Source organism: Aptenodytes patagonicus, chromosome 5, assembly GCF_965638725.1.
Source record: "Aptenodytes patagonicus chromosome 5, bAptPat1.pri.cur, whole genome shotgun sequence".
Classification (NCBI taxonomy): Eukaryota; Metazoa; Chordata; class Aves; order Sphenisciformes; family Spheniscidae; genus Aptenodytes; species Aptenodytes patagonicus.
Genome location: NC_134953.1, coordinates 38,511,860 through 38,532,607, shown reverse-complemented (window position 1 = coordinate 38,532,607; position 20,748 = coordinate 38,511,860). Strand labels below are relative to the sequence as shown.

Here is a 20,748-nt window from a genome sequence, read left to right as displayed (position 1 = left end):
GGACATCTTAAAAAGGGTTTAATTTATGAAGTTTCTTAGATGTTCTGTGCAGATGGTCTTGAGCACAAATTATTTATAAATTTAAGAGGCCTTAGGATATGGGGTTGGCTTGATGAGGGGCTGGCCTGTGGCCTCTTGTAAGAGTGTAAAATGTCCCAGCTGCTTGCAGTTGGGCTATTGCAGCCCAGCTAATTTAGCTGGAGGTTTGCTGTGTGAGCATAAATAGTTCAAAGTGCATCCCAAAACTTCTGCATTTTTTCCCACTGCAGTGTCCTGCTTCCTCCAATAAGACTTTTAATAATGTTACAGGAGGATGAGTGTTAGTTTGGGGCTTTTAATGGCCCAAGACCTACAAACATGAAAATTCATGCCTTCGTGCTTGCGTTGCTATCGGACCCTATTTCAGCGTGCAGGTTCTACAGCTGAAATGGGGAATCCCAGTGGTTAAGACTCGCCCAAATCTTGCAGATGTCCTGGATCTTGCCTGTGATTCGGTAATGACCGGGACACTAGAGCAGGGGCTGGAACAGAACTTATGCACGGGCTGTGCCATGCAGCGTGCCGAGCTCGGAGCTTCGGTCAATGTGGGCAGGAAACCTTTGGTCATGGTGGCTTTCAGTCCATGAAGATGTTAGCACATGGCTCTGGTGGGTGCTTGCTGACTATGGTGTGCTCCACAAATGATCAGAGGGGCCATCCTGGGCACACATTGTCTCTTTTTCTGCTAGACAGCTTCGCAGAAGTATCTGTTTGAACCCATGCCCCGGGGCCAAGGACCTTGCTGGATGTGTCTTGTAATGGAAACTCTGATCTGGCCGTGGGAGGGCTGTAATGTCCCCTCCCCAGCCTCTGCCAGAGCCAATGTTGCAGTGAGGCTTTTTTCCATCCTTAGCCTGAATTGCTTTGCCCTGATCTGTGCATTTGATGTAACAGTTGCTCTCCAGCAGAGAAAGAGACCCTGCTTGGAGTATGCTGGGGAGAAAGTCAGTGGGGGCAAAATCCTGATGGAAATAGGGGGATATGCTGGTGCCTGGGCTGCTGTAGCTTTGAAAAGGGCATGCAGGAGAGGGACTGGACAGCTGAGAGGGTCCTCAGCCATGGCTGGGGTCCTAGGAGGGCTTGCATGAACAAGCCTGTCACCAGTGATGAACTACTGTCATTAATCCAAATAACTTCATCTCTGCTGAATGCCATTGTCTTTCAGTTTGACCCCCTGCTCTCGGGGGCTGCTGTTTGGGATTGAGGGAGGGGAGGTGGTGTCGGTCCTCCTAAGTAGCCCCATCTTCCTTTCCCTGTGCTGTCTCTACCACTTTGGTTTTTTTGTTACTCCTCCTAAAACTTCAGCTAGTGAGTGATTAGCCACAGCGTGCCCACGGTGTTACTCCATCAGGCAAAGCCTCACTTTTATTAGCTTGAACAGCCAGTGGGCCTCGAAAAGGTCTGTTGCAGCAAAGTGCTTCTCGCTGAAAGTTAAGTGAGCTTTGTGTGGAAGCAGCAAGGACACTTCTCTCTTGATTTGGATGAGGCAAGAAATGGCCTAAGAGCTTTTGCAGCTCAGGTTGCTCAGTGTGAGGGTGTGTTTTTTGGTTTGGTTTGGGTTTTTTTTTCCTTCTCTGAAGCACCCCTATTTCTCTCTCTTTTTGAGATCTACCTTTCCAGCCTGCAGTTTGAGTTACCAGAGGACTGAACAAATAGCCTTGTTGCTTCTTTTTAGTGATGCAAACATCCAGCCTAGAGCTTAGGAGTAGCTGGAGGTAGGGAGATGGGGTGAGGTCCTGGGTGCGCACATACTCGGGGTCCTGTGCTGATGGGAGCTTGAAGTGGTGTCTGCTGCGATGAGTGTTTGCCAAGGAAGATGAAGTGAAATAACTGACCCATCTTCTTTGGCAGGGCTTTGAAATGTAGTTTGGCTGCTGATTGCCAAAAGCTTCTGGTCCTGTGGCTGATGGCTTGCTCTTGAAGTTGCTGTTGAATTTCATATTGCATTGCTAACACTGTTACAGGTGTGTTGGAGTGAAGCTTATAGCTTGCTTCTGTCCTGCTGCTGCAAAAAGGCGATGCTCACATTCAAAGCTGCACCTGAGTGTGGCAAGGAGGGAGGTGCTGTTCTGGTCCTTCCCTGTCGCTGCAAACACATAGCCCTGCCAAGCCCCGGGCTTTGCTCCTGTGCTGCAAGGGCCAGCCTGAGCCAGAGGGCTTGAGCAATAGTCATCTAACGTGTGTCTACTACGTATGCCTATTATTCTGTAAACGGAGTGGGCAATATTTAGATGAACACTTTTTTTATTTCTTTAATTCCACTTCACAAATGTCCTCTCTTCTCTTTTTCTTTAAAAACCCAAACCAAACAGAAGTTGTGTGCTTGCATCTGAAGCAGTGCAGGCAGGAGTGCCCTAGGATATGTGAGCATGGGCTGCGTGGCAGCATTACAAACTCGCTCAAAAATGTTGTGTCAGAGCCAGAGGATGTTGGACACTTCTCCTGCATCGTTTTGATAGCGGTGCTTGGAAGTCCAGCCAGGCTGCTGCCCAGCCCCAGTCAGCAGGCAAGCCTTCCTTCTTTCAGGCAGGGCGCAAGAAGAAAGCATCTGGCCTCCCATTCACCAGCAGGCTTTGGGTCAGGCCTTCAGCATTTTTACATTTGTCACTTTGTCCATTGCTGTATGTTTTTTAAGAGTCTGGAGAGAGGTTCCCGTCTTGTGAGACCAGACTGTGCATGCTGCTTCACTGAGTTCAGTTTTCTACCTCTTCCTAAAGCAATAATTCCCACCCTTCTTCCCCCTCCTCCTTCCCCCCCCTTCTTTTTTTCTTTAAGCTAAGCTCTGTTGCCGTTGGCTGCTTTTCCACCTTTTCATCCCACCTTAGCATCACCTGCTCTGCAGCCCTGCTGCTCCTTTGCTGCCTTGCCTCCGTGTGCTGCACTCTGTGTTGGTGCAGCCCAGGAACCAGGCGAGCCAGGAGCCTGTTGGCTTGCTCTCCATATCCCATCCCAGTCTGGCTCCTAGTTTAGGAGCTGCCATTTCAGCTTAAGTGAGGTTTTGTGATGGAAAATGGTTGCTAGTCACCATAGGCATCGTAGCAACCAATGCTGGAGGCTCAGTAGAGCCAGTGCTGCCCCACTAAAAAAAAAAAAAAAATAAAATCAGGCATCTCCTCTTCCGACTACCCAAGAAAGATACTGCCTTTGCCGTGGAAGGATGGGTGGCCATGCCTGCTGCAGCAGGGAATGAGGGTCCCCTTTCCCAGAGCCCCCAGGGTGTTATTTTAATATTGCATGAATGAAGAGGTGAATTGGATGCTTGTACTTGTAGCACTAAATGACTTTCCTTGGGGATACCGTAGCTGGGGTGTGCTGCAGCGGAGGGTTTGCATGTTGCTAATGCAGAGCTGGGCAGTTATTGGCAGTTATCTTACGGCAGTTGCAATGACTCAGAAAATCAATTTCACTTCCAACCTAGACAAAGTTTTCCTGCATGGACTGAGAAGCTCAAACACAGCATTTTCTTCTGGTCTTGGGCTGTTGGTTAAACAATATGTTAGTGTTGTCTTGGAGCTAAAGCTTGTTTCCTGCGGTAAAGAAAACCTCTTGCAGCCCCAAACAAAATGTTTCTACTCCTGTCCTTGTTTTGAAATGGGAGTAAACTGCTGGAAATGTGGGAGACTTCGTTGTTACTGGTTGTTAGTAAGTAATGGCTCTAGCTTTTTCCCTGCTAGAAGAAAGGTTTAAATACCACTAATTGGTGCTAGCTGGGATGCACAGAGCAGCTCGGACTCGCTGTCGGCTTTGTGGGCATCTCCTGGGCTAGGTGGGGAGAAAACACCTGTGTCTGCAACCTCAGCTTTGCTTTTGGGGTGAAGGAAGGGGAGGGAGCGTCTTTCACGCTCTTTTTCCTGCAAGCACCATCTCAGGGCTTGGGTGGGTTGTGGCAGCTGCTGGCAGCCGTGCCCCCTTGCTCCCTGTTCTGTGTGCATCCATCATCCCCCACCCTGCCACATGCATACAAATATGCCGGCCTGTATTTATTTAACAAGGAATTTTTTTCCTTCACTGCAGGGAATAGAAGAAAAAAAGGGCAAATTTTTTCACTGGGAACAAATCTCATTTTCAAGAGTCCTGACAAAATGAGCCATAAAATTACAATATTTCAAAGTGCTTCGTAATTCTAGCGCAGACGGCTCTTCATCATGGAATCTGAAAGCTCAGAAAATATAAAACTCATTAGATTAAAATAAACCACCTACCGCGTGGAAGAAAAGCTTATTTATCAATATCAATTTACTTCTGATTACCCTGTTCTGCAATTTGTTATTTTTAGGAATTATGATTTGTATATAGCTCATGCCAATATGGGGGGGGGAAATAAAATTAACTTTTACTCTTTTCCTTTTGAATCCTACTTATTGTAAAGACCTGGCCAAAAAGGAATAAGAAGAAAAGGTGAATTTCTAGCAGTGCTTCCATTTGAGGAGCAGAGGGATGGAAAAGCTGGGAAAGTGGGAGCTGCTGTGCCTCTGCAATGGGCTGTATTCTGGCATGAGGGTTGGTGCCAGGCAATGTGCTTTGCTGAAGAGGATTGCGGGGGTGGTTTCTCCAAGGCATGTTTGGTGGTGGCCCTCGTTGAAGTATCTCCTGGCTGTTCTTCCAAGGTGGCCAACATGATGGAGGAAGCTGGAGAGAGTGGGCATGGATGGCGTGCCAGGGGGAGAGGGGTCTTCCAGCGGCTGCCTGGATGCCACAGGCATGGTGGTATCCTGGGAGCATCTCAGGGACTTCCACTCTGCCTACAAAGGAGCAAATGCTGCAGGTGGGCAGCGCTGGCTGCTGGGATCCCCTCCCTGGAGGACATAATTTGTGCTGCGTTGTCAGAGGAGGGGCTTTTTGGGAAGGCGCGTACAGTTTCCTTGCATGGAAACCATTTGGGACATGCTTTGATTTACACTTTCATTTCTTCTTTATGCTCCTGGAACAGCGCAGAGCAAACAGAGAGGCTGACACTATAAATTTTGAGGTGCAACTGTTGCGGTGCCATTTGGGGAAGGGAAGACCAGGTGGGGGGGAGAGGGGCCAGGGGTTCAGGGGGTGATTAAAGATGCCAGCAGCAGCTCAAACGTAAGCATCTCTGCCAGCAAGGCACAGCCGCCGCAGAAGCCGCTGCTCTGATGGAGGCAATTAAGTGTGTTTTGTGTGCATGCGAGCCGTTCTCGTATGCAAGCACCCCAACAGTGCATTTAAAAATAACCAATACAGGTGCACAGCCTGGAAGCTGATGCTTAAGCACCCTGAGAACAATATATGGCCTGGGCTTGAGAAGCAGGAGCATCTCTACTCCAGTGTTTCACAGAGGTGAGATGCTAGAAGGCTCTTGGAGCCTCATTGCCAACTTCTCTCAGATTAATGTGTGCCGAGGACTGGAGCATGCGCCGGCCGGGCTCCATCTGCGTAGCCAAGCAGGTGGCATCTTTGCCACATTTAGGGATGCAGTGATGCTGTTTAAGCAGCAAAAAAGCCACTTCCCGGGCTTGGGAAGGAGGCATTTGGGGCAAGTAGGCTGAAAAACCTCTGCTTGACCTGAGCTGGTTCCTAAACTTTCAAGCCCCGGACTTCTTTGCAGAGCAGTGTTTCAGCGGTAGAGGCTCCTCTGGTTCCCATCCATCACCATTTAATGTGGTTCTGTCTGCTGCTTCCTGTGCCTTGGGGAGCAGTTGCCAGCGGACTGGGAAGTCTCTGGTTTAACATTAGTGCTTTTGCAGCCAGGAGACAACAGTTAAGTTCCCAGAGATGACTTGCCCAGAGACGTTATTATGCTGGAAACTGCACCGAATGCTTCCTACAAAGAGCCTCTTTCAGGGAGAAGGTGCGCTTTAATATGTTCTTAGTCACAATTTTTCAGTTGTCCCCGAAGACTTCTCAGTCCCATTCCTAAATTTGCAATATTTGAGTGAACCATCTCGGAGAACCAGTGAAGAGCTGCAATATTAATGAAGACAGACAAAATCAAAATGACATTTCAGGCAATTACTTACATAATGAAGTGACTGACTTGGAATATACAATATTTAGATTTATCATGACGCTCGAAAGGGGATGCTGTCAATTGCCTTTTTTTTTCTACATCACGTAAATTGTTTTTCCACTGCCCTGTTGCTTTTTAAACATGGTCTGTGAAGCTGGAAAATAATGTTTCCGCTCACTTGGGCTGATAGTGGTGCTGTTTTAGAAGAAAGTTAGTGTTTTCCTCAATGCTATTTTGGCACAGCAGAAGGCGGAAAAAGAGCTCGGGGTTGTGCTGCCTTGCTTGTGTCCATCACATCCTTTCTGGCGGCAGCACAATGAGCTTTGGCTCTGCACCCTGGGCTTGATGCTGGCCAGGTGGATGTGGGGGCCTGAAACAGCAGCATTGTTTATGTCCAAGATTTTCTCCTCCCTGAAACCTATTAAAGAAGGGGGAAAATGGAGAAGTTTGGGGTTTTTCTTTGTTAGAAGGGTCTATTCTGCTTTTGTTGGCCAAATCTAAAGATTTAAAGGGCCTGATAGGATGCCTGGCTCCTGGGGAAGAGTTAATTTTTGTTTAGAAACTGGGTTTTTGGATGCTCTGCTGGCACTGAACACTCAGAAGTCAGAAACTCGTTGGGGGGTGGAGGATTGAACTCTCCTGTCCTGACCATGTATCACAGACCTGTGGCAAGCTTCCCAGGGAGATCGGCACGATATACCTAAAAGTTAAGCAGTGCTGATCCCAAATGTCTTCTCAGGCTTGTGCTGAGTTTCCTAAAGATGCACAAAAAAGACCACAGCACTGTTTTTCTTGCCTAGGCACAGACCTCTTCCTCCTAGAGACTCTCTCGTGGCAAAATAGAGGAAGAAATTAGAGTTTAGGGCCCTTTCTACAGTGACAGAGTTGTTATGAACTGTCTTCTCTGACGCATCCACCAGTAAAAATAAAAAATGTGTAGCTATTGCTTTGAAGCTCCTTTAGGAGCATCTGCAGAGATGGAGCTGGGGTGCGGGCTCCCTCTCAGAGGTAAGGACCACCCTGTGGGGTGCCCGTGCATCTCTTAGGGTGGCGATAGGGTGCTGACCCCTCCACCCCTAGCTGGGCTTACGGATGCAGTCTGTGCCCATTACAGTGCTGTGCTTTTGGGTAACTCTGCACTTTGTTGTTCCGTTTGGAGTGTATAGAGCAGGGTGCTGTAAAGGGAAGGCTGAGCTGCTGCTTTTGGGGTATACCGAGTGCGATGGTGGGTGAGGTGGTACACTGGGTTTATGAATAAGCTGTCTGTTTGGCTGCTCCCCAAGTGGGAATCACGCATATCACTGCAGTTTATTCAGATCTGGTTTAATAATCAGTTCTCCAAGTGCTGCGATGCTGGGTGGACCAAAACTTTGTGTGTATACAACCAGTTGCAAGCGTAACAAGTCCCTGCTTAGGCTGGTAAATGGAAGATGTGATTTATTACTCATTTCAGCCCTCATGGCTCAGGTCAACGCTTGATCTCAAGTGTGAGCTGCTTATGGATTTAACCACGGGTTCATCTCTGTGTTTGCTGCCCAAAATGTTGACTGTCACGTATGGTCTCTGCCTTTCATGTCCCTGGGTCTGCTGCTGCGTGGATGTGCTGAGCTGGTAGGAAAATGTTCCCCCAGCCCACACCTTTCACAGCACCTGCAGAAATATGGAAAGCTTCGGAGACAGGTCACTGAGATGTCCTGTCTGCTTTGGAGTGGGGGATCTTTGGCTCTGTGTGAGCTGCCCCGGGGTTTCTGTTGTGCCTGTATGCTGTGTGTAACATACATGATTTATACTTGCCTCCAGGGTGGAATGTTTTAAAATATCACATGTATGAATTTCCTTGCAAAGCGGGACTTTGCCAAAGTTTTGTGGGGTTAGTTTGGAAAGAGCTTTGTATTTAATGGTCTGAAAACCGTGGGAGGATGTGGCTGTGCTAAGCAGCTCCTTGGCACTGTTTTATTCTGCTGCCTCGTCATGAGGAGTCATGCGCTGTATCGAATGCGAAGCCGGAGAAATTTGAGAGGCAGAGTGGGATGCGGGCATGTTTGCAAACCTGTTTGCTCCCAGTGCTCTTGCGGTGCCTGTTCTGCAGCCTGCTGGGTGGTTGGAGAGGTTTGAGGGGCTCTGTTTTGTCCTCTGAAATCCAGGTGCCTCTTCAGTGATTCTGGGTCAAGCTTCCCACACAGCTCTACTGAAACATCTTAAATCCCAGTGCTGATTGCTCGCTGCTGCGTGGCTCCCAGGTTGCAGCGGCTCTTCTTTACCCTCAACATCCCGCTCGGTGCTCGAACAGCTTGTCTCAGTTGGGGCTGCTTCTGCTCCAGTCCTGACTGCAGAGGTCACCGTGGCTTATCCCCTCGCATGAGATGAGCAAATATGCTTTGGAAAGTGGAAAATAAAAAATGTATCACCTATGCCAGGTTAATTCTGGTTTTGATTTGGCACTCATCAAGAGGATGGTTGGGGCTGCATGAACCGAGAAAGTAGTGGTGGCAGCACTCTTGGGTGAAGTGCCCTGTATAAAAGCCAAGCATTAACAAAATGTTGAGTGTCATCGGGGCACTAATGTGGAAGCTGGGACAGGGCTGCATCCACAAGCCTGCTTTGGGGGGAGACAAGGTAATATCCATAAAGTGCTGGTCTTGATGCTGCCTTTCTTCTTTGACAGGAACCATGAAGCATCACACTGCTGCTGGCAACTTTCTGCTTCCCCTCTTGCTCCTGGAGCTGTTCTCTCCAGGTAAGTTGTCTGTCTGTCAGTCCACTGCTGTGCTTTTCTCTGCCCCACCCCTCTCCCTGCTTGGGTCTCATGTTTCCGAGGTACAAGGGTAATATTTGCTGCCGTTTGTGGTCTCCTGGTGAGTATCTAAAGGCAGAGAAGCATTGCTGTGGTGATGGGGAGATGTGGATGGTATGGGCAAACAGACCGCCCATCTCCATCACATGTGGTCCTGGGGACCTGCACACTCTGCTCCTGTGCAGCTGCTTTTCCTGCAGCCAGTAAAAGGGCACATGTGGCATCAGATGGCCCTTCCTGGGAGTGACTGGAAAGAGGTGAGGAGGAGGAGGCAGCACTGGTGAACCCAACGGTAGTAGATGCTCCTGGTGTATCTCAGCGGGAAGACCTTGGCAACTTCCAGATGTGCGTTCATGAAGTCAAAGCTGGTGGTGGACATTGTGATAGACATGGCGTTAGGTCGTTTTAGGTAAATAAAACGTAAAGGAAATTAGAGGGAGCAGACACAAGGCAAGGATGCAAACCAGAAGCTTTTTTTAGCTGTTCAACAGCAGAGGTATTACTGGCAGGGCTCTTCCTGTACTTTCAGCAGCAAAGTTATTACCTGAACTGTGCTTAATATATGCTGTGTGGGAAATAACTCATCTCTGAGCTGCAAAACCTCTTTTCTAACTGCAGCTGGAGGGAAGGGCAGGGCTTTGGGCAGGCAGAGCCCCCGTGGCCAGCTTTCCTCCCACCGTCGGGCTCTGCCCCACGAGCATGATGTTCTTAGTCTTCCCTGGCACGTGGGCTTCTGGTGGGGAGATGTGGGGTCCAGCCTGACTGGTAAATGGCAGCTTGTGGGACAACTGCCTTCTGGTGCAGCAAATGTGCCTCTTGGGTCAGGCTTTGGCGTATTCCGGGATGCATAAGTACTGTAAACATACAGCAAAGCCCTGTGAAAACGGGGATTGTTGCATGAATGGGCTAAAGCCCCCAGGTGCTGAGGCCGGGGGGTGTGTGTCAGTGTGGCGCTTGCTGATAAACAATAGTGAGCGTGTGTCTATTTGATAGCACTGTGCCCTTTGGAATAAAGGCTTTTTTTTTTTCCACCTTTCCCCCCCTACTAAAGCCTCAAGATAGCTTGCCTAGATTGGCAGCCTGATTAAGCAGTCAGTGGACATTAGCTGTGACTGACAAGCTCAGTCAATCTCCCTCTGGTGTTGTATTGGATCAAGTATAGCCTCACCAGTTAACTGCTCTGTCACTCCTCTGGAAGGGGAAAAAAATAAGTAAAAAAGACAACTCGGCGAGTCTTTTGCCCCAGTCTGAGCCTCCTAAAACTTGTCCCCTGGAGAGATCACTCGCCACAAGTGGTTCAGTACATCCCACTGGAGGTGGGATGGTGGGTTTTTCTTGCCTGGCTGGGGGATTTGCTCCTTCATCCCTCCCTGTGCGGTCGGTTGCAGCACCCATAGCTAGTGTGTTTGCATGGCCCTGCTCCGGGTGCCTGGCTGGACACAGCAGATAGGCAATAGCAAGCTGCAAAGCCTTGGAGAGGCAGCGCAGGGAAATGGGGATTTGGAGGCTTGCAGATCAGCAGTGTGTCAGCCCCTGTCTCCTAAACCTGGCCCTGCCCAGGGCTTGGTTGTCATCTCCCCAAGGAGTGTCTGCCCTCAATAAGCAAGCTCTGGCACAATGCTTGTGCCTGGGATCGGGAGGAGAAGTGCGCAGATGCCCTGCCTGGGGACTGCAGGTGATGGAGCTCCTGTCCCGGAAGACTTGCAAAGCTGCTGGTGAAGCAATTTGGTAGGGTAAATGCAGAAGTGCAGCACGAGTGGGCTCGGTGTGTTTGGAAGAGGATGGTTTAGCTCTGGCATGGCAGTGGAGTCTGCCCACTCCTACCCAGCTACTGCTGCAGTCACCAGAGGTGGGCAGAGACCTTCATCATCTCCAGGTTAGGAGGGACCGAGGCATGCTACCTAGAAGAATGGCTCCATGATTACCATGCTCTTGCATCAGCAGTGGCCAAGGACATCACACTTTCCCAAAGGCATCGCTGTGAACCACCCATCATCTGCGGCTTCATCTAATGGATCATCAGCTGGATTTTTCCTTCTGCAAGACTGCTGCTATCACCCAGCTATACCCTAGGATATACCATCACTGTGTCCCTCAACATGGTTCTTGCCTGTGGTTCCCCAGGGCAAAGAAGCAGCAGGTTTTACAGGAATAACGTGGAGCAGGTGTGGAAGACACGCAGGGAAGGAAATCTCCCAGCACATCAAAACAACATTGATTGTGATCCCTTGGAGCCTGTTGGTAGCACCTGAAGGAGGAATAAAGGGTTACTACAAGCATGTGGTGGAAGTGATGGTTTTCTGTCATGCACCTTGCTGAGAACCACAGGCAAGAGCCGTGTTGAGGGACACAGTGATGGTATATCCTAGGGTATAGCTGGGTGATAGCAGCAGTCTTGCAGAAGGAAAAATCCAGCTGATGATCCATTAGATGAAGCCGCAGATGATGGGTGGTTCACAGCGATGCCTTTGGGAAAGTGTGAACTCGCTTTCAGGGTATGTGGTGTATGGCTGTGATTCCCAAATTAATTTCTGTGAAAGGGCTGGCATGCCCAAAGCCAACAAAACATTGGCAGTCCTGGATTAAATGTGAAAGGAAAACTTCTGGCCATCCTAGACTAGGTGGCCGGACATATGCGTGGGAGACTTGTGCCTAGCCAGTCTATGAAACACCTTTTGACAGCACCCAGGTTATGAGGGTAAGAGCTTATGGCCACATCTGAGAGGGGGAGAAGGTTCCTGAAGGTGCCCCAAGGATGCAATGCTCTGGGCTGTGGGGGAGCAGGAAATAGCTGTGGTTGGGACATGAGTGTTGAGGCTGGCCTGGGGGACAGGGCTGATGGGGCTGTGGCTTCAGCCACAGCATCCTGTTTTTATTTTTTGGGGGATGGTTTCCATTTGTCATAGCATGAATCTTTTGACCTACATTTTTGTATCATTCAGATGCTTTCTCTCCATCTCCTCCCATCACGCGCTGCCCTTCTGAACACTGGCAGTCTGGCAGCATGGTGACAGCCTTGCTCTTTATCCTGGGATTTGCAGCCCAAAGCAGAGTCCTGCCTCCCCACCCTCCTTCAGCTTTCCCCAGCTCTCAGGTGCTAGTCACCCTCCTCTCTTAACGCATAGATCCGGTGCCCTCGCAGACTGGTGGTTTGAATGCCTCCCAGCACCTGACGCAGCTGGATTTGGAAGATGCAACTTATTTTTAGTATGCTGGTGATATTAAGGAATATTTTTTTGAAATAGAGGGGTTTGCAGAAGCGACTCTCCTGTGGGAAGGGCTACTTGGTGTGTTTTAGCCTCATCTGCCCCCTTCAAAGCCTGCTGGCCCTGGCACAGCAGCCAGCTACAAGTGTGCTTCGAAGCCTCTGGAGATGCCATTAGCTCTAAATAACCCATTTTGTCGGGGTCCTTCTCATTTTCTTTCCAGGTACTTGACTCCAGAGGCTGAGATTTAAATGTGCCTTTGCAAGAGCGCTGCCTCTAGTGCTTTCCCACTTCTCGAGGTGTTTAACAAACCTGGTGCCTTGGGAAAGATGACAGTGCTGAAAATCCCTGTCTTGTTACAGAGGGAGCCTCGGAGGAGCCCAGGCTGCTCCCCCCATCCTGTGCCATGGGTGCTCCCCCCCTCACCCCAAGTGAGTTTCCTGTGTGTGCTAAGCAGGCTTGTTCATGAGCACAGCTGGGACCTGCACCCAAAAGGTCTCAGGAACATCTCCCTCCGTCGGGAGCTTGGGCAGGCGAAAAGGATGCTGAAACGTGGTCTGGTTCTTCCTTCTTAAGGTGGGATGCTGAAGCACAGGGCATGAGGGTGGTGGCAAAGTGTAGCATGGTCAGGAGGGAAACCTGGACACCTGATCTCATCTGGGGTTTGCTATGCCTTTGCCTGAAGCAATGTCTTTGCTGTTGCAGCACGGCTGGGGTAACGATGGAGGTGATGCTCTGTAATGGCTGTGTTGAAAGGAGCCTGGCTGGATTTGTATCTAGCGTGGTGGGGGTTTGCAAGGGGATGTCACACTGCCGCTTTGCTGGCAATTCTTTATACTTGCACAAAACCCAAAACTTGGGTTTTGGCTCAGCTCAAACCAAAGGCAGTTAGGAGGGGTCATAGCGGGGAGGTGATGCCCCACCGTTTCCAGTGAGTCTCCTTGCCAGGGGCTGTGCTTGGGACCCTGGTCCTGCCTCTTCCCCTTCCCAGGACTCCCCATCAATGGGCGTGAACTATTTTGGCCAGACCAGTTCAAACCTCTGCTTCTCCATGCGCAGCCCTGTTTTTGATGCCTGGCAGCTGAACTGTGTTTTTTAAAGCCTGCAGGCTTGGCCGGCTCCAGCTGCGTGTCGAGGAAAACCCATCCCTCAGACGCAGCCCGGTCAACACCAAACCTTCTTGGAAAATCGTGTTTCTCTCCCGGCACCTCTTTTCCTGCGTTCCTTGAATGGTAAATCTTTCCTGGTTGACTTTTCCCCTGGTTCAGGCTGCGGTCGTTGTTCTCCTACGTGCTCTGCACTTGACTCTGTCACCTAATGAGGCTGCGGCACGGGGTGCTGCAGTCTGGGGGCAGGCTTGCAAGCTTCCAGCTCCATAAAAAGGGAGTAGAAAGAAGTGAGCCTGGTTATTAAACATGAAAGGAGGCAATTAGAGGGAAAGGCGATCAGGTGATGGGAGAGGGGAGGTGCACCAGGTTTTGCTGGGATGGCTGACAAGGCAAAAGGCTCTCAACCGTGGGAGCAAAGTGAAGGTATTAATCATGTGCTAAAACAATAATTGATGTTCCTGGTCCCCGAGCTGTTGGCTTCCCCCTCTGCCTCCACCCTGCAAAAGAAAATACTAAAAAAAAAAAAAAAAAAAAAAAAAAAAAAAAGGCCAGCGGAGGGAAGCAGCTCCCCAGCCAGCTTCTATGGGGGACTGCGTGATGCTTTCTGTCCTCCTATTAGCCCTCATCTCAGGGGTACCCCTCTCCATCACGATGCCAAGCAGCAAGCGTGCATCTCTCTGTGCCCTGAGCTTCTCCTAGCTGTGCTGGCCCACGCATGACATGCCAGGGAAATAATACCTTGCTTTTGTCCTCTTCCCAGGTCGGGGCAATCGGCTGCCGTACTTCATAAACTACTTCTTTGACACCTACCTGCTGATCAACGAGGATACTCCTGTGGGTAAGTGGGGTGTGCCTGTGGGCAGGAGGTCCACTGCTGCCGACCCCCTGATGGAAAAGGGTTAAAGAAATGCTTTTCTTTTGATTGACAGATGTAGCTTATTTTTCTTTCTTTATTTAGCTAGGGATCGGTTTTTAGTAAATGCAGAAATCGACCCGGTCATTCTCGGCCTCTTTCCAGGCTCTCAGTCCATTAAACTTGTGCTCTTCAATCAGGCTTGTGACTGGCTTTTAATGCGGGAGGAATCGTATTGGGAGTGGAGGGTGGCTGGGATGGAGGCTATGGAGGCCCCTTCCCACATCTACTGTCATCTTCAACCATGCAACCCAAGCATCAGCCTCCTTAAAAAAGTGCTCTTGCCACACCTAAGTCATCACTAGAGCTGTCAAGGGTTGGAGGACTCTGGAGAGGTCTCCTCTAGTGACTGCTCAGCTCGACCAGGGCTTCCAGCTGAGGCTTCTGTCTCTTCTTGAGGGTCCCCTTGGTTGCATCTTTTGCAGCCCACAGTGTCTTGCTTGTGGGGTTTGAGGTGATGTCTGGACAAGGAGGCAGGATGTTGAGGTCTTGGAGGCAAGTTTTGGATAGACAATGTGGAAGCTCCTGGGTGGTAGCTGAGCTCTGCGCAGAGATGCCTTCTCAGGAGAAGGCTTGCTGGAGCCATAGCCATCTGCCTGGAGAGTTTTGTCTTGCAGTGATGCTCAGGTTTATTTGCAATGGGAAATGATACTGAAAACTGCTGCTTGGGTGCCTTTACTCACAGCACCACAGAAGGCAAGGTGTGAACGATGTAAAGGAAGGAAGGACCTGACTTCATCGTAACTTTTTTCCCCCGATGACTTGCGTTCATGTCATTTCTCATGGCCTCCTCCAGCAAGCCCACCCCTTACAGATCATTTCACACCTGGTTGCTTTGCTTTGCTGTCTGTATGCTCCCTGCTCCTCGATTGCCAGTGTCCCTGCAAACGCACTTAGTGCTGAAAGTGCCCCAGACAAGTCCCAGGGAAGGAAGCAGCTGTGCGAGAGCAGGAGTGAGAGCTGGTTGGGAACAGCTTAATGGGAACGCTTCCTCACCGAGTACATGGTTCTTGAAGTACTTGAGGTTGAAATACCTTATGGGAATTGGACTGAACTTCTATTTTGGCAGAAAATGGGGGAAGATTTCTGACAGTCTGCTTTTCAGTGAGATATTGTGTGAGTAAAATTGTGCTTGGAATTCCTTTTGGGGGTTGAATTTTTTTTTTTTTAAACTTTGTATTACACTGTATAGAAATGAAATTCACTCTTAAGAATATTGACACCCTGGGATTTTGTTTCCAGATGCACCAGAGGGAAATGTCAGCCTTGAACATGTTGACAAACAGTATTTCTATGTTTTCTGCTGTTGGTAGATGTTTTTGGAGTTAGGCTTATTAACTTTAAAAAAACAAGACATCATCTGGAAACAGCTTTCTTATATCCCAACTGGGGTGTAAGTAGTAGAACTGTATGTGGTGCCTCTTACCTAGAAAAAATGCGGCTCCTTTTTTTTGGGGTCTGTTAGAAGCGCCCATCACCATGGCATTGAGTGAATGCCCCCCTGCAGCCCCCTCCTCCCCTCCCAACGGTATCCCCGGGCGCCGCCTTACCTAGCCCCAAAGTGAGCAGTCCCTGCTTGCTGCCTGCCATGCTGAAAGGTATCTTAAGCAACAATTAAGAGATCATTCCCCCTCTAATCACTTACAAGAGTAAATTAGTCTTGTCAGGAGCTATTAAGACAGAGAGCTCGGAAATCATTAGGCGAGATTGGGCCAAGGGAGCTGCTGGTGCTGCTGCTGGTCCAGGCTGATTAATTTCTCCCAAAACATCATCAATGTCCATCTGTTTCATTTAGGTCCGGGGAGAGCAATTTTCAGGTGGACTGACCCTCTAGTCAGTTATTTCACCCAGAAGTAATGGAACACATACGTGGAGGGGGAGCATGGGGAAAAGGAGACATGAGCTTGAGGAAGGCGAAAGCAATTGAAGGGGCTGGGGAAGAAATTTGCAGAAGGAGGGAGATGCCTGGAGAGGAGGAGGAGGAGGGATAATGACTGGTTGGACACCGGGAGAGCCCATGTCAGCTGCCAGTACCTGGATCGTGGTGTGTTTTACTCCGAAAGCAGAAGTACTGGCTGGTTAACAGCCCTTAGAAGAAGAATTTGCAGAAGTGGGACCGTCCGTCTTTATTGTGCTGATCACTGCCTTAAGCAAAGTCATTCCAAGGGCCATTTTGTTTAATCCCAAACCTTTTAGAGGACTGTGGGTAAGGGACAGTGGTGTGGATATTGATGCTGGGTGAGTTGCTGGTGGTCTCTGGCATGGTGTGATGCTCACCGGCATGCCGGGGAGGTGGTGTTGCTGCAGGTGGGGGTACATGTACCCCTGGATCTGTCAGCAAGTGGGGATGGGCAGGCAGTGCTCTTGGTTGAGGTCCCCCCTGCTGCAAAAGGAATGTTGTCTTAGCATAATGTAATGACTGGAGTCTAATTGCCCAGCAAATGGATTTGCTGTGTGCAGGACAGGAATGGGAAAATGAAGATGATCCATCATGTCGGGTCTGTAACTAGCCTTATAACCACCTAGCTTGGATTCACCCGAGTTTCTCTGAAAGCTTTCATGCCTCAACGCCTTGTAAAATGCATGACAAAAGAGGCCATTCAGACGAGTGCAATTCCACTTTCCCTTCATCCTAGTGATAATATTTTAGCATCACTGGAATAATGTTGCCTTAAAAGAGTGGGAAACGCTTTAATTGTTGCACCCAAGCTGATAACACACACTTGGCTTTGCTCTTGGGCCATGCTGTGTCAGGGGCATGGTCACCCATATGGGCTGGGGACAACATGTCCCTCCTCCCCATCAGAGCTCGGTCCTGCATGCCCTGCTCAAAACTGGGAGAGGGTACTGAATTCGGAGGACTGATCTCCTCTGTAAAGCCTGCTGAGGTTGGGTGGTGCATGACAGAGGGGGAAACCCGCCAGGATTTAGTTGTAAGGCTTGACCACCCCCTGGGTAATGTGAGCGTGAGAAGATGCTGGTGAAGGCTGCAGAGCTGGGAAAGGTGCCCGGGATGGCTGGCAGGTGGGGAGGCCGGTCTCCCCTGGGGCTTCTGCCAAGGCTGCCTGCTATTTGATTCCCTTAGTTTTTTCTGGGCAGGAGAGTGTGCAGCTGAGGCTTTTGGCTCTCCGTGCTGCCAGGATGCTCTCTTGTGAGCATTACCAGGATGCCTCCAGCGCCTGGTGGGATGCTCAGCCCTGGGTCCCCCAAAGTTGGCTGCCTCAGCATCTCTTCCAACTTGTTAACCTGTGACAGCATGGGGCTAAGGAGAAGCTCTAACTCAGCAAGTCTGATGGTCAGGGCTGCTAGCGAGTGACAGCCCTGAGCGGTGCTGGCTCAGCACTCGGAGCCTGGCTGGGTGCAGGGTTTTTTGGCAAAGGCCTTGTGTGCTCCCTGACCCAGCTGCTCGGTGCCACCATGATGTGGAGGGATGGGTGGCTGGGGGTTGCTGAGTGCAGCACCTGCGAGGAGGCAGGGACATGCACATGAAAGGAGGCAGAGGGGGGCTTGAAAGCATGCGTGCGTGTGCAAGGTATGGGGCTGTGCTTTGTGCTCAAAGCCCCCTTGTTCCTTCCCTTCAGCTGTATGCTTCTCCCAGGAGGCACGGGCTGTGCTCTCCATCCCCTGGGTTCACTGTGCTCAGAAAGCAAGACAAATGATTGATGGGGAATTTTATGTGCTTCTGCCCCCCTTTGCTATGTGCAACTTTTGCTGAGCTGGTAAACGTACCATAAATAGCTCGTGTTTTGGGAACAGGGTGGGTATGCCTTTGTGAGCTCACAAAAAACCCTGCTGTTTGGGGACTTGCAGATGGTGACTTCCAAAAGCTGTTGCAGGAATTTCGGTTAAATACAGTAGAAGAGAGGGTGATTGCTGGAGACAACCAAATCTCTTGGTGGCATTGACAGAGTCACGAATTCTGCTGGGAAGCACGCATGTGGAAGCAGTCTTTCTCAGGCATCTGGCTGTCTGTTGGCTGTGCCATTGGATGTTTGAGGATCCCAGTCTGGCTCATGGCACTGAATAGGAGGGCTTTGTTGCCTGACATTTATAATGGTGTGGTTTGACTTTCTGCAGTGGGGAACTCTGATTATGCTTTCCCAGGGCAAGCTGGAGCCCTTCCAGGATGGGCTATGTTGAGCAGACCACCTCCTCTGCTCGCAGGAGAAGGCACGAGGAATTTGAGAGGAAAGCTGATTTCCTCCCCCCCCCACCCCGGGGAAACCCACACCAACTAAGAGACTCTGAAACATATGGATGTTTCCCCACCAAGTTCTGAGGGGCAGAGCTGAACCTTGCTCTTTGTGACACCTCCTTCACCAAGATGGGCCATAGTGGACATTTCCTATGGAGTTGGGGCTCTTACTGTGCACCCCAAGTTGTTGCAGCCTGAGAGGGGCCAGGGATAGTGGAGCACTGCTGCAGTGTAGGTGTACTTTGTTGGCTGGTGGTGATTAAAGTAATTAGGTTGATGTGTGTGATCTCTTGCCTTTCAGGGCCTCCTGGGATGGAGAGTTATTTCATACGAGGACTGGAAGAGGAACTTGATATTTAGCAGGCAGTTGCAGGGTGCTCGCTGGTAACTCTGCATGTGGATCGGAGGCAGCATGTCCCTCTGATATTTGTGGATGGCTTGACTTGGTTCTCCATCCTAGGCAAGGACCAGGCCAGAGGGCTTTTCTTCTCCAGGCAGGGAAGACTGCCATCCTCCCTGCACTGTATCTGTAGTTTCCAAGGCAATCATCTCTCCTGCCACAGCCTTTCACTGCAGTGCTCTGGTCCTGGGCAGCCAGATGCTTTGGCATGCGGGTGAGGTTCCCAGGGGTGCGGGGCCATTCAAGTTGCTGCTGAAGATATGGTTATCTGCGTGTGACTGAGCATGGGCTGTCTGGGCTAAACCCTGCCTGCTTGTTTGATCCCACAGCTGTAGACATCTGCGGTGGCTGGGCTCCTCTGTGATGGCACTTGCCTAATGCATCACTGGAAGGAAAAAAAAGTGCTGGCTCTCCTCTGTGTACTTCTGGACTGATTAAATTGTTTCAGAGCCATCTGGGCCAGATACCCATGCATGAGGCCTGTGGGCCATCTGTTGGTGACAGCTTTGGAGGGGGGACTGTGGGTGTCTGAGCACGGGACCCTTTTCCCTTTGGTGTCTCCTCCATGCCCCCTCCTCACTTGCAGGGGCATGCAGCTACTGCTGGAGTTGGGGGGCTGCCCTAGTATATCTGCTGTTGTGTCCCCCTTGCTCAAAATCAAATACTAAAGCTAAAAAGAGAAAATTAATTTAATCTCTGTGCACCACCGGGTTAAAAGTCACGGTGGCAAGACCAGAAAGCATTGTGGGCATACTGTTAATGAGGTGCTAATTGGGTACTAAGGAGGTGTGACTCAGAAGAGCACAGAGGATGGCTCTAAAGTTTGGGGTTAACTCCTTGAAAGGAGCAAGGCAGCACAGGGTGCATTGGGAGCCCTGAGCAGTGCAAGAGCCATTGTGAATGATGCAAGGTAGGCTGGCTTCTAGCAAAACTTGGCAAGTTGGAAGATGCTTTCGGAAAATGTGGTGGCACTGGTGGTAGAGTGGATGGAGAGCTTGGGAGAGGCTGCTTGTTTGTAAGAAATATGTGTTAAAGCAGCCGCTGCGAGCTCTTCACGCCGGTGCTGCCGCGCACTTCCTTCCTGTGACTGCATACTTGGCTGAATTTGTGGGGAAGGGCCTCTGTGCCTGTGTTTGGTCTAATTAAAGATACCACCTGCCTTTCCTTTAGAGGTGTTCCATCCAAGACTGTTGTGCAGTGGTTAAGCCTCTGTCCAGCTTCACCTGCTCCAGCCATGCATTTACTGCCCTCCCTGCAGCCAGGGCTGTGCCTAGCTGTTAGTGTTAGTGTAACCTGCCGAGTTAGTGGGAAAACTATCCCTGTATTTGTGTGTGTGTTAGCTTGCTGAAACAGCTCCAAAAATGCTCCAAAGAAAAGCTAATAACCTTTCAGGAAGGCAAGGTGGAAATGTGCAAGTGGGAGGAAGGTTAAGAGTGCAACAGCCACAGGACCTTTCCCCACGCCAGTTACACCAACACTACATGTTTGGGGTACAGCTAGCATATATTTGTTCAAGGATTTTTCTTTTCTTCTAGTCTGTAAAGCTAGTTTTCAGCTAGACCAGTGTTTAGGCCTAGCTGATGGTAGAGCTGCAAGATCAGGCGGACATATAAGTCATAGGAGTCAAGATGGTGCAGGAGGGCAGGGGCAGGCTACCCCTTTGCCGTGGTGTTGCCTCAGATCAGCTTCAACTGATGGTGAAACTACGCTGCCTATGCTGCTGTATGTAAATAATCCCCGGCTGGGGGGGCAAATGCATAGCAAAACAAGTGGGCCGGTGCATGATGGAAGTTGGTCTGTGGGTGGTTACGGAGTTTGGGGACCACATAGGAAGTGTGCCAGCCACCCTACTGTGTTATCACTGATGTGGGGGCAAGGGTTTCATACCGGTAAAAACCCAGTAAACCTTTTTTGTTGGTTATCTGGCGGGCAAAAGGTGAGTTGGCAAGCATAGGTAGACCCTAGTCTCTTTGGTTTGCTGCTGGATGGATGTTCTTAGCCATAGACCACAGGCGAGGACACCAGCAGGGGTTAAATCTGGGCTGGGGTCCAGCCTGGGATGTTTTCTGTAGGCTTTCCAGATAGCGCTGCTCTGAGCTGGTCCCCCTGAGGTGGGGG

The 20,748-nt window shown here is 50.1% G+C and overlaps 1 protein-coding gene across 1 annotated transcript in view; it reads left to right on the top strand.

The window, feature by feature from the left end:
- The first annotated feature begins 4,683 nt into the window (after positions 1-4,683).
- The window catches only part of LOC143160299 (cadherin-23-like), a 157,666-nt gene continuing 141,601 nt past the window's right edge, over positions 4,684-20,748 (top strand). The window contains exons 1-3 of the mRNA XM_076338026.1: positions 4,684-4,804; positions 8,679-8,750; positions 13,883-13,960. Coding sequence (XP_076194141.1) covers positions 4,684-4,804; positions 8,679-8,750; positions 13,883-13,960 — 271 coding nt within the window. The remainder of the gene's footprint in view (positions 4,805-8,678; positions 8,751-13,882; positions 13,961-20,748) is intronic.